We start from the raw sequence: 13,221 nt of genomic DNA, 5'->3' as shown, positions 1-13,221 counted from the left end.
GTGTTTATAGACCTCACTTAGTAAACTATTTTTAAACTATTTTTGGGCATAGTAAACTATTTTAGTTAATTAAACTCAGCAAATAAATAGAAATTGCGCATTAAAGTTTGCAGAAAATGTTAAAGAAATGTAAAAGGTGTGTTCTCCATAGAGGATGTGTTAACATATTTTATGTAAACTGTGTAAATTTACCTGATGTGTTCAAACTGGCTTAAGGTAAAATATGTGCTAATATATCTACTACGGATTTCAGATGTCTCGTGTTTTTAATCTAGCCAAAAACTGTTCATGCCACTCGCCGCTAGCTTAGTGATAACATACTACTAGAATCCAGGGCTAGTAGAACGTTATAGTAAAGGTTTTTTTTTTAAGTTTATGGCTCGTACTGAAGGCCTAGCTCTAGTAGCCATGATTCACCACTGATAATCATGTATTTGAAACCCTTTTAAAAGAATTCAGCAGCTAGTCTTTGGCTTCTATAATAAATGAGTTTAGAGTCAGTGGATTTTCAGTTATTTTGTAAGTACGGGAAAACATCAGAATTATTATCTTTAGTAACTGATGGTATGACAGAGATGCGGCAGATAGATCAGTTATTAAATAGCTGAATACTTAAAATCATACTAATCAAAATCATAATCCATTATGCTGTTGGCCTTTGAGGTCGACACTAATATTCCTGTGTTTGGAAGACGTGCTGAAAGCAGAACAAGAGTTGCACCATGTTTCGTTCTTAAATCAAATCGTTTGCCGACACGGATCTGGCTGCAGACAGAAAGCCGATATTTCTAGTTCAGCATGACGAAGTGTGGAGAGAAAACAAGATCAATACAGTCCTGCACTGCCAGGTGTGTCCACGTTACGGCCACTGCTCTTAGCCTCTCTCTTTCTGGCAGGCAACAAGCTTCCAGGCCTGATCATGCCCTTGGAAGGCTTGTAGTGTCTGGACATCAGTTCTGAGAGCCGCAGCTCCAATTAGCAGCACCTCAAACTACCGCAAACAGACAATGTTATAAATACAGTAACAGGCAAAAGTTTGGCTCACTAAGACACACATTCCTGTGCTTATTTTCTACAGTGTGTAGAAAGGTAGATACTTCAGATATATAATAACACATATGGAATTATTCCTATCAGAAGTAATGGCTGAATAGAGCTATTTAGACCCCGCCTACCAACAGCCTACCTGATTGGCTCAAACACATTAATGAGGACACACGTTCCCTAATTAGATTTTAATGAGGCACGCATAGTAATTTGGATAATATAATAATTTGATTTAAACTCTAAATTCTATATTAAAATTAGTTTTTTAAAAGATTACACATGCAGTTTGAAATCACTTGTTTTCTATACACTTATTAATATGACAAGCGATAATGTCATATTAATAAGTGTTTTCTATATAACTTACACAGTGTAGACTGACTAGACGCCAAAATGCAAACAGAAGGTGTTTTCACAATTTAAAATGTTTTGGAAACAACAGGAGTTTATGATATGGTAAAAAATAGTATGTAATTAATGAATAAACTGTAATTATTTACTTTACAGTAATGTCTTGCCATAAAATAAGTATGAATAGCTATTTGATCAGCAAGATTTGGTCACCGTTTTCAATTTATCATGAAAACTTTATTTTTTACTGCTTCGATTTTCACAGCTTCCTACAAATTGTTGGTAACCTGTAGTATAATAGCAGAATCCTTGTATACATGCATCTGCAGAAAGAGTGGTTTAATATTGTAGTAATAGAACAGTGATTCCAAACTTTTAAATGATTGTGTACATTTTTGTTTTGGAAATAGATTAATACATAGGCACCAGCTTCACTATAGCTATATAGAACACATTTGAAGTATTCAAGTATTTAAGCTTAAGCTTTTAGAGCAACATATCAATAAAGTCCACCTGACTTTTTTACCTTGTTAGTTCACGTCCCTGCACGGTTAATCTTATCGTATCATTTTAAAAAGTCTAATTTTCTCATAGTTGCCTCTACAACCTCCCCCTCCCACTACCCAAACTGTAGAGAAAAAATTGCTGAGCTAGCTCAGAGGCCCTCACTGATACCGTGTTTCACTCAAAAATGTCACAGTACAGAAGGAAAATGTGTTATGATTTCCTATTCATGCTGACTTTAATTATCAACAGCATACATTTAACCTGGTGTCTCAAAACCTTTGACTGATACTGTATGGCTGTGATCAAAAGTGTGCTGTATTCACTGTATAGCACACTACTTTTGCAGTGTTGTCCCCAAACTCAGTACTCCAATGTAGTAAAAAGTGATGAGGGACCATTTCTGTTCTCCATAGTAGTGTTCTATATCGCGCTGTAATGTACGGAATAGTGATTAGGGACCGTTTCTGTTCTCTGTTATGAGGTCTGTATAGTGCATACTGTGTATGGTATAATGTTGGGAATAATGACTATTGACCTTTTCTGTTTTCCATAATAGTAATGTATGTAATGCTCTAATGTAGGGAGTAGTGTTTTCCATTATAGTTTTCTATATATTGCGCTAATGTAGGGAATGCTGAATAGGCGAACATTTTTCCCATATATATATAGCTCCACTGCAGGGAATCGTGATTAAGGACCATTTCTATTCTCTGAAATAGTGTTCTATATTTTATGCTTTAATGTAGGGAGTAATGATTAAGGGACATCTCTGTTCTCTATAGTAGTGTTCTATATGATGTTCTAATGTACAGAATAGTGATTAGTGACCATTTCCATCCCCTATAATAGTGTTCTATTAGGGGGCCTGTTCTGTTGCCTGTAATAGTGTATTTGATGCTCCAATGTAGGGAATAGCGATTAAGGAACCAGGTTATATCTAGGCCCATTTAGCCTGAATTTGGTGAGTGTTTTTGACTGGGCTTTGCTGCCTTTTGTACAAAAGCACAAAACAACAGGCAGCAGTAGATTGAAAAGTGTCTCCTGGCTTAAGGCTCTTTTCAGGTCAGACAGGTCTTGCCCTACTATCTCCCCCAGATAGCAGCACCGCACACAAAAGAGTGCTAGATGGCAGGAGTGAAACAGGCTAATGAGTCGAGAAAGCCTGGGCCCCTTTTTTCCCCTCTCTTTCCTGACACTTCTGTTCTCTGCAGAGAGACCTAGCATGGGTGGATTTGGGCCTTTGAGGAGGCAGCATCCCTGGTGAACAGCCCAGCATCTATCTCTGCATCTCTACCAGCTCCATAGCCCCCATCAGCAATGCATTAAAGAAACTGTTCTGCCAAAAAAACGAAACTAATGAAACTAATTTTCTCCTTAACCCGAGTGTAATCAATCTGTACAGACCTGTTTGGTGCCTGAAGTTTGCTTCTTTAGTTTTGCAGTGGAGCTACGGGGCTAATGTAGGTAATAAGTAATGTAGGCTTATGTCCTGTCGACAGAGTTGGGCAAAATAAAAAAAGTAGTGATGGCTGAAAAGTGAAAAAACTGGTATTCAGTAATGTATTCTGTTACAATAAATAAAAAGTCATATATTCAGAGTACATTTACTATTCATCTTGTATAAGAGAGAAGGCAAAAACCTGTTTTTTCCACTTAATTATTAGTTTGATTATTCCTTTAAAAGAGTTCAAGATTGATAACTGAATATAACATTGATTTATCAGTCTACTTAGGCTTTAGGAGAGCTCAGTAACACTGAGATTAATAACTGATCACATTGATTTATCAGTCTACTCAGGCTTTAGCAGAGCTCAGTAACAGAGATTAATAACTGATCATCACATTGATTTATCAGTCTAATCAGCCTTTAGCAGAGCTCAGTAACACTGAGATTAGTAACTGATCATCACATTGATTTATCAGTCTACTCAGGCTTTAGCAGGGAACTTCAGTATTTGTAAAGAGACCTTTAATTTTTAGAATTCGTCTAACAAGCATGTTTGCAACATGTTGTGTGCTGATTCTAAACCAGTATATAAACAAGCATTGATGGTATTTGTTTTGAATATTGTATTTTTTAATTTAGTGGGCAGGTATTCTTAAAGTACTGTAAAATGTTACTATATTCTGAATACATCACATTGATCATCACATTGATTTATCAGTCTGCTATCTGTTTGGGCTGAATACATTTATTTAATTTCTGTATTCTGAATATGTATTCCCAATTCTTGTATGCTGTTAAATCCCAACACTGCCTATCGATTATCATTGTACAAACTATGTGTCTGAATCTTCACATACTTGCTTCAAACTGTGTCGAGTTGTTAAGTAGTCTCAAATAGACTTGCTCATGTGGCTTCTGACCATGTTATATAAGAATGGACAGCTATTACATTATATCTCATGCGTTTTTCTCCAGTTAGAAATTTGGGGTAAGAGGAAAATTGTGTAAATTAGATTTTTTTGCTGAGCTGTTTCTCTATACAGCTCTCGATTAGCCACCCCTCCCCACACTCCCAAATCTCCTGTGCTACCGAAGACGAGAAGGATGCCCCAGATTTCTAATGAACTTAAAAAAAAAAAAGGAAGTCTTACTGGCAAGAGAAAAAAAGTAGTGTTGTTAAGGGGCTGAGAAGTGTGTTTCCATTTATTTATGAACAAAGGCTGGATTAGCCAGCAGATGGGAGCTACTCCACGGTCCATCCACGCAGCACGGGAACCTACGGCGGTTTAATCATGAGCTAAACCCCTCTCCTGGGTGTAAAGCACGTTAGCTGTGGCGTTTTCCAAGTGGCCCCCGGGCGCCCGTACGTGTAATTAAATAGGATTTCATCTGGGTCAGCGGAGGCCTACGCTTCTGGTTACTGAGCTGAAGCTGTCCATGACTTCTTCTGGCCACCGCTGCCCGATTAAAGCTTTATGCGGTTCATTCATGCTAATCATTTATGCTAGCGCGCATTAGGGCGCTAATTGGCACCCTGTTGGTTCTCGGACAGTCGTAAGCGGGTGGGTTTTCTCCCAGTGCCACAAGTCAGTGCCAGTAATGTGATTCACTACTTGATCTCTAATTGTTTCTCTTGATGATTTGACTGTTGTTCTTTGTGTAACACTCACAAGCTAAATTTGTCAATGCACAGCTAAAGTCCACATTACAGTGTTTTAAGCATGGTGCTGTTAGATATGATGTGAAATGCAGTACACCAATCTTCAGTAAAAAAATCATTTATTATTAGTAGTAATTGCTGTGAACAAGTGATCTGCAAGACATTCACCAATATCTTTTTTCTAAATAATAAGTTTCTTCTTAAATTTGTTCTTGAGAAAGGTCTTAAGATAAAGTTTACATCAGATTCATGAAGTGTTCTTAAACTGCAGAATTATGTTCAAGCGGGCTTTAAGAACAAATTTCTTCTATAGAACAGTTGGTGAATGAGGCCCAGTGAAATCGGTAACAGTAGTGGTTGCTAAGCACATAACAGCCTATAAACAGAAATGCAAAAATGTTCTATTTTTCTTACATTTTGATTTTTTCCTCTTAGATTCATAATTGTATGCAAATGTTTGAACACTCTCAGTCAAATTATGTTTTGTTGATTGTCTAAGTGAACACGTCCTAAGTTAACATGTCCTCCACAGAAAAACACTTGAATATGGAATTTGCATCTGCACATTTTAGTGCATAGATTGTATTTATGTGCAGAGTGTAACATATTAAAAAAACAGAACATAAAACATGAATTCAGCATATAAACAGTAATTGTGCATAAATGTGCAACAGTGTCACTGTAGAGGACGTGTTAACTCATTTTCACTTAGAAAAGCAACAAAATGTCTTTGACTGGGTGCCCAAACTTTTGCACACAACTGTACTTATGACATTTGTGTAATTTTATGTACCAAATCAGTCACAGTTTATTTTTACATGACCATTTCCCAAGCTCTCTTGATGTGGCTGTTTGTGTTCACGCACCTTTAAGACTAATATATGTACATTATTAGAGATTATTTCTGATTGGCTGTCGTATATTGTGCCTCATTTAGAAAGCAGTCCTAGGCTGAAACACTCCTTATAACTACAGATGGAATGGACAGGGCTTAACTACTGTAGGCTGAATGCGTGGACATCACAAAAACAATACACTCCAAACAGGCTGTTAGTAGCAGCTTAGTTTCCATATATCAACTGTATGGACTGTGTGGGGAGTGAACTTTACATATCATCATTTTTACTACATTTAGACTCTTTTATTTAAAACATGCAAGGAAAAATCAGTTTTCATGATTTGGCCCCTTTAATGCAAAATGCAGTTGCTGTGTGCAAACATCTGTAAATGAATCAATTCATCCTCAGTCCTCTATTTCCTGCTTTTCCATTCCTCCCTATGACAAGGCAGCCGCAGCGGGGTGGACTGTATTACATCCTACTTTAAATAAGCATGATGAAACTACAGGCCTTACCCAACAAAGCACTAGAAAAAGAGGTCCCGCGGGTGGTGGTGGAGTGACAGAGGAAGAACAGGTAGAGACGTCCTGAGAGATTCACTCCTACTGTCTTTCTCCGTGGACAGTCGATGAATCCTCTAATGAACGAATGAGTGACGGTGTAAAATGAGCCGGAGAACAGCGCTACACAGACGACCCAGCGCCTGCAGGGCTCAGACCTGACTGATTAACCTTCTAATAGATCACTGACTACTGCTACACACACAGAGAGAGAGAGACAGAGTGGGGGGGGGCATCGAGGGAGAGAGATACAGAGAGAGGAGAGAGACAGAAAGAAATGGAGGTGAAGGGGAGGGAGAGTGTAAGATAGAGAGAAATGGAAAGAGGAAAAGAGAAAAGGAGGGGAAAGGAGGGAGAGAGAGACAGAAAGAAATGGAAAGACAAAAGGATGTGAAGGGAGGGAGAGTGTAAGGCAGAGAGAAATGGAAAGAGAGGGAATGAGAAAAGCAGGAGAAGAGGAAGACATGCTTACATAATTAATAATTAATGATGATTATGGTGTCTTAAGTAATGTTTCTGTGTGTGTGTGTGTGTGTGTGTGTGTGTGTGTGTATGTAGGCGATGTGGTGGGTGAGTGCGGTGATCCCGGCACTCCGGCTCATGCTACTCGCGAGGAGGGCAGTTTTCAGCTGCGCAGTAAAGTGCGCTTCACCTGCGCCACCGGACACACGCTGTACGGCTCGGCCGAACGCATCTGCTTCCCCAACGCCACCTGGTCTGGTCGACAGCCCACCTGCAAACGTAAGACCACCTACTGCCACACACAAACCTACCCCGGCTGTACCAGTCAAACGTTTAGACACAGCTGGTAGGACTGTTTTTTCATCTCAAACCACTCTGACTTTTAAATTGTGTGTAAAGACCACTTTTTCATTTATTTAATTTCTAGTCAAAACAGCCAGTAAGTACAAGTTATTCATTTTTCAGCATCAGAAAAAAATGCAGGAAACATAATTCACAGAAAATTACTCGGAAGCCTCAACAACTAAATATAATATCACACTTCTCAGTATTTAGTGTGTCCACTCTTTACATTTATTACAGCTTTCATCCTTTTCAGGAGACTTGCTTTCAGTTTTTTAAGTTGATCACATTTTCTGCTTCTCACAAAGTAATTGCAATTACAAGTTTAGACTTATCAGTCCATAAAACCTTACTCTTCACTGTCAGGACAAGAAAACCTTTACATTTTATGTAATTTAAGAAAACACCTGCTGCCCTTTCCATTGTGTGAAAAATTCATGATGAATGGACCAGTAGAAATGGTCCAGGTTTACTTAGGAAAAAGTCTTTACATTTCATTCTAAGTTTAAATATTTTTTCCTCCTCTTAAAAAGTTACTTTTTTGGAGATTTGTCAAGAATTTGTTCTGACATCAATGTTATATGGGTCATTCTACCAAGTTGGTTCAAAGTTGGAGCTGAAAACACATTTCGGTCTTTTAACTGACCCTATACCATAACTATGTTTATTTTATTAAAAAAAAAAGATTAAATATTCCATTTTGTCACTACCTAAACTTTACCAAATGTTACTGTAATGACATTCGATAGTGACAGTTCATTTTGAGCATTGTTTGCCAGTACATGACTAGCAAACACAGTTTTGAACAATTTACAGACATAAAATTATAATAATGTTTTAATAAAACACAAAAACATTCACTTTCGGTAATATTTCAATATTTCGGTAGTGACAGGTCTTAATGTTCCACGCTGATTCTCAGATCGCAGTTTGAACTAATTCAGTATAATGATCCTTATACTATCCATACTATCCTGCTGTGTCTGATCCACTCAGACCAGCGCAACACACACTAACACACCACCACCACCACATCAGTGTCACTGCAGTGCTGAGAATGATCCACCTGCTCTGTGGTGGTCCTGTGGGGGAACTGACCATTGAAGAACAGGGTAACAAAGTACATAGAGAAACAGATGGACTACAGTCAGTAACTGTATAACCACAAAGTGCTTCTATATGGTAAGTGGAGCTGATAATAAGGACAGTGAGTGTAGATATAAGGAGGTGTGCTTAATGAGGTGGCTAGTCAGTGTCCATATGCACATATTCAGAGAAGCTCAGATATTTGCATGCGAGATGCATGTTCATGACTCCCCACCGGACTCCCACTGTATTTTAAGGCTTTGAAGAGAGTATATGGAAAATGGTGGCCTTTGACACTGTTTGTTTTCTCTCTGGTGAACTCCGTTAGCCCCTCCAACCCCGGCGGCGTCTCAGTCATGACCGGTTATGGCCGGTGCTGCACTCTAAAACAGATTTACACATTGTTAGCTGTGAGGACCCCGAGGGGCGCAAACTCTCTCAAGCCTGAATGTTTTTGATCTACCAGCTTGTCTCGCATTAAATCCCATCATGCCCTGTGAGGCTACTGGACCCTGAGGAACACGCTGCCTGCCCCCGCAGTTTAACCCCACACATATGCCCTCCATATTTAATCAGGATTTTTATAAAGTCTTCATAAAGATTCTCTTTAAGCTCAAATTCAATCTCTCCTCGCTCCAGAAAGTCAGTTTAGATTTTAAAAGTGTTTGGCTTCTGTAATATTTGCATTGTGTAAGTGCAGAAATCGGCCCTCGAGCGCTGGATCAATATTTATCCTGAAGACGCAGTTTTGTTCTGAAGGAAGCGGCCATTTGTGATAATTACATTACATTTGGAAGCTGTGAAGGTCTCTGCAGCATCAGCAGACTGTTAATGCCATTTCTCTCTCTCTCTTTCTCATTCTTTCTGTTTTTTCACCTCTCTTCCTCCATCTCCCTTTCTTTATCTCTCTATATCCCCCACTCTCTTTCCCCCTCTTTCTCTCTCTCTAACCCTCTCTTGTCTTCTCTTTTTCCATCTTTCTCTATTTCTCTCTGTCCCCTTCCTGATTTTCTCTCTCTCTGTATTTCTCGCCTCTATGCTTCTATCTCTCTCAATCCCTGTCCTCATTTTCTTTCTCTCCCTAATTTTGTCTTTCTCCCCCTCTTTTCCTTTCTCTTTCCATCCCTCCATCTCGCTGTATCCCTTTTTCTCTCCTCCCTCTCTCCCTCTGTCTCTCTTGCGTTGTTTTTTCCATCTTTCTCTTTCTATCCCTCCACCTCTCTGTCCCCTTCCTCCTTTTCTCTCTCTCTTTCTCTCTGACTCTTTCTTTCCCTTTCTCCGTCTTCCTCGCTTCTTCACTATCACTCTCCTTGTCTTTCTCTCTGTCTCTATTCCTTTATCTCTTTATAACCCCTTTTTCTCGCTCTCCTTCCTTTTATTCTTTCTCCCCGTCTTACTCTTTCAACATGCCTTCATTTCTCTCTGCCCTGCCCTCTTTTTCTCTCGACCTCCTTCTGTCTGTATTTTTCTCTGTTCTCTCTCTCCATCTCTATCTTTTCCTCCCTTGCTCTCTTTCTGTCCTTCTGTCTCCTACTTCTTCTCCCTCAATCTCTCTTTCTCTCTCCTCTCTACATCTCTGTGTCTCACTCTTTTACTGTCTTCTATCTTGCTTTATCTCTTTCTTTTTCCATTTGTCTCTCTCTACCTCTCTCCCTCTCATCTTATGTAACTCTCTCTACCTCTCTCTATTTCTCTCTCTTTTCCCAACTCTCTCTCTTTCTCTACTTCTATCTCTCTCTTCTTTTTTTCTCCCTCTTTTGCTCTCTCTCTAGCGGTTCAGTGCGGAAACCCGGGCAGCCCTCCTAACGGCCGTGTCTCCCGTATAGACGGCACCAGTTTCTCTCACTCTGTCGTTTATTCCTGTGTGGATGGATACCGTCTGTCCGGATCTCCATCTCGACTCTGCCTGGCCAACGGCACCTGGTCCAGCTCCGAGCCCAACTGCACCTGTAAGTATCCAAAGGCACAATTCTGTGTTCTGCATTTGTGAATCTGAAACTTTTCCAAACTAGAAAAACAATGAAAATTGTTTTCAGAATTACATAAACACATGCAATACCTCAAAAAGAAATACAACGACTACATATAAATAAGAACAGAACAAGACACAGGTGACACAAATGATAGGCCAGGCCTACTACAGGTGCAGACAGTAACACAGAGAAGGAAGGTGCCAATCGTGTTAATTTGGCATTGCTGTTTACCCGTAGGGGAATCCCTAACATCAGTTTAAATGGTTCTTTTGCTCTTTTAGCTCAAGTGAAGTTTGTCAGATGATACTGGAGGGGTGAGGGATCGAGTCAACACAGACCTCAGCACTAGAACTTCCCCAAAAATAATTGCTACCTGGCTCAATTTCCCTTTCAAACCCAAAAAAAGGCAGATGAAGCTCTTAGCTCTAGCAGACTGCTGTTATACATGACTCCTGATGTAACGGTACTCTGCAAGCTTGCTATTTAGCAAGCTAAAAGCTACAAAGCTACAAAAAAGGCAGTGCACCACAGTTCTTATTCTAAACTTAAACCAGGCAAAGCAGTTATTCCCAAATTTTATGTGCTAAATGCTCTAACCTTTCAAAAAACAGATTGCATTAGTTTTCTTAGCTAGCCAATTATCTCACTGAGGCTAGCATTGATCTAGGTCATGAACAATAGAGAAGTAAAATAAACTGTCACGTTCCTATTGAACAATCTGTTCCGCCTCATGTGATGTGGGGGCTACACCGTTCCAAGTCATAAAGGGAAGTTGACAAGGGCAAAAAAACAATGTTGAAATGCAGGGCATAATGTCTGTGAGCTACGGATACCCATAAATGTCTTCTGTGTCTCTCTACTCAACTATGTTTATGTGCATCTTCTGAGAAGTCTAAATCAGCTTTGAGACGTTTTTCTCACCGGATGGATACAGAGTGGCCTGAACGGAGTTTTCTCCGGGCTTCCATTTGTTGCCTCGGCTCTCCGTCGGGTCTCTGTTGGGTAAACATTGCCAAAGCGCTGACAGGATCCTTCCACCGGCCGCTCAACTTGATCGTAATTAGACAGTCTCTACAGAACTCCAGCAATCATGCTGCTGCGTGGGGACGAAAGTACGGCTCACCTCGCGAGAGAGCCCATTAATATAAAGAGATTTGTTGCTGGCTCTAGACGCATAATAGCCGGACGGACTGACGCGGGCGATCAATCTCCGACTGACGAATAATGTGAGATTGATGTTGGCATAGAGACAAAATAATGAAGGGGTGGGGGAGGTACACGGGGGGTTGCGAGGAATTTCATTAGACCTCTTCACTGTCATTAGCCAACGCAGCCCGTCGCATGACGCAATGCACTTTGTTAATGGATGAAGTGGAGAGATTAACACTGGATGCGAGCCGGAGTAATCAGGTCCGGGGAGGCATCACTAATGGACACTGTTTGGCTACATAAGGGCTCCATTATGAAGTCATTTGACAGGGCCTGAGATGGAGGGGGTGACCTCTACTGCCCAGGAGGTCAGCGACACAAATTACTTATTACAGTGGGGGAAAATAAACAAGCTCTGTTTCTCACAGGCTTACACTTTACACTAGGGCTGCACACTATGAATAAACTACTGCTGCTGTGATTTTATTGCTCCATACTACATTTGCTGTATACCTTGCAATATATTAAAAACACCTCGGCTAATTAACGATGTGACAAGTTTAAAGACACAATCACAATAATTTCCTTTTGTTGGATTATATGAGTACCTTGATTCATCAAACTACCCACAGGAACTCATCTGAAGCTATGATTGGTCAGGATGCTCACAGCACACTACAAAAGACGTGATTGGTTAGAAAGCTCGTTTGCATATTGCAGCATTCGACTATATCAGTTTCACCCAGGCTAATTTTGTAATCATGCTCAGCAAACGATGCACTGTACCATCCTATTATATGGACCATTCTACTGAATTAGTTAAAACTGACAACAATTAAAAAAACTGTTAAGTATTTAGACCTTTTGATATTTGCAAGTCTTATGTTATGATCTATTTAAAATCAATATGCAAGGCAATAATTAAGATAGTAACAAGCTAAATATAAACAAAATCACCATTTATGAGCTACTTACTATTGGGAGGTGTCTGTCCCAAACCCTAACCCCTGAATTTACACTACTAAAAATAATTATTTTGGTATATTTGTTTGTTTGATTTCTTTTAAAGTGAAATTGAAAATTTTAGATTCATTAGTTTAATTTTTTGTTCAAAAAATGCTGTCCCACGTTTTCATGTCACTACCAAAACACAGAGTTTTAGTCTGTAGGCGGAGCCTTATTTTAGCCACAGTTGGATCCCATTGTTCTTGAAGCAAATGTGTCCCAAAATCTGAAATTTCAGAAGAATTAAGGATTGCTGCCACTGAAACGTTTCTATTGGTTGATGGCCCCCACGACAAAATATGTTGGAGCAAAAGACGGCTATATTTGATGCAGAGGCTGTCAATCAATGTGCTGGGGTTGACGCCCACACAGCAGAACAGTAAACGGTGACAGAGAAAGAAAAAAAATACAAAACACTCCTTTCAGTGTCGTTTTTGGGGAAAAAACCAAAAGTGAACTGAAATATTTCAAATTGTTTGCTAAAGTATTTATTTTTTCACAGATTTTAAACTGGGCCTTTAATATATAGGGTCACTCAAAGCAAGAGTGTTTTAGTCTAAAGTCCAAGACAGTTAAAAGGTCGAAATGTGTTTTCAACTCTTGACTTTGAACCAGTTCAGCAGAATAATTCATACATTATCTGGTTTGTTTTTTTTTGTTATAAGCAAGTATCGTCTCAAATTGATTGCTAAAATAAACAGAATCTAAACAGAAACATAATTATATTATTTAATGGCTCCTGAATAACCATAAAAACAAGCTGATTTTTTGATTAAATCACTCATCATGAACT

The 13,221-nt window shown here is 39.4% G+C and overlaps 1 protein-coding gene across 1 annotated transcript in view; it reads left to right on the top strand.

Moving 5' to 3' along the window:
* The window catches only part of csmd3a (CUB and Sushi multiple domains 3a), a 457,456-nt gene that overhangs the window by 378,934 nt on the left and 65,301 nt on the right, over positions 1 to 13,221 (top strand). The window contains exons 57-58 of the mRNA XM_036558514.1: positions 6,970 to 7,152; positions 10,074 to 10,250. Coding sequence (XP_036414407.1) covers positions 6,970 to 7,152; positions 10,074 to 10,250 — 360 coding nt within the window. The remainder of the gene's footprint in view (positions 1 to 6,969; positions 7,153 to 10,073; positions 10,251 to 13,221) is intronic.

This window comes from Colossoma macropomum, unplaced genomic scaffold (genome assembly GCF_904425465.1).
Source record: "Colossoma macropomum unplaced genomic scaffold, Colossoma_macropomum, whole genome shotgun sequence".
In the NCBI taxonomy this organism is placed as follows: Eukaryota; Metazoa; Chordata; class Actinopteri; order Characiformes; family Serrasalmidae; genus Colossoma; species Colossoma macropomum.
This window is presented reverse-complemented; position numbering and strand designations above follow the sequence as displayed.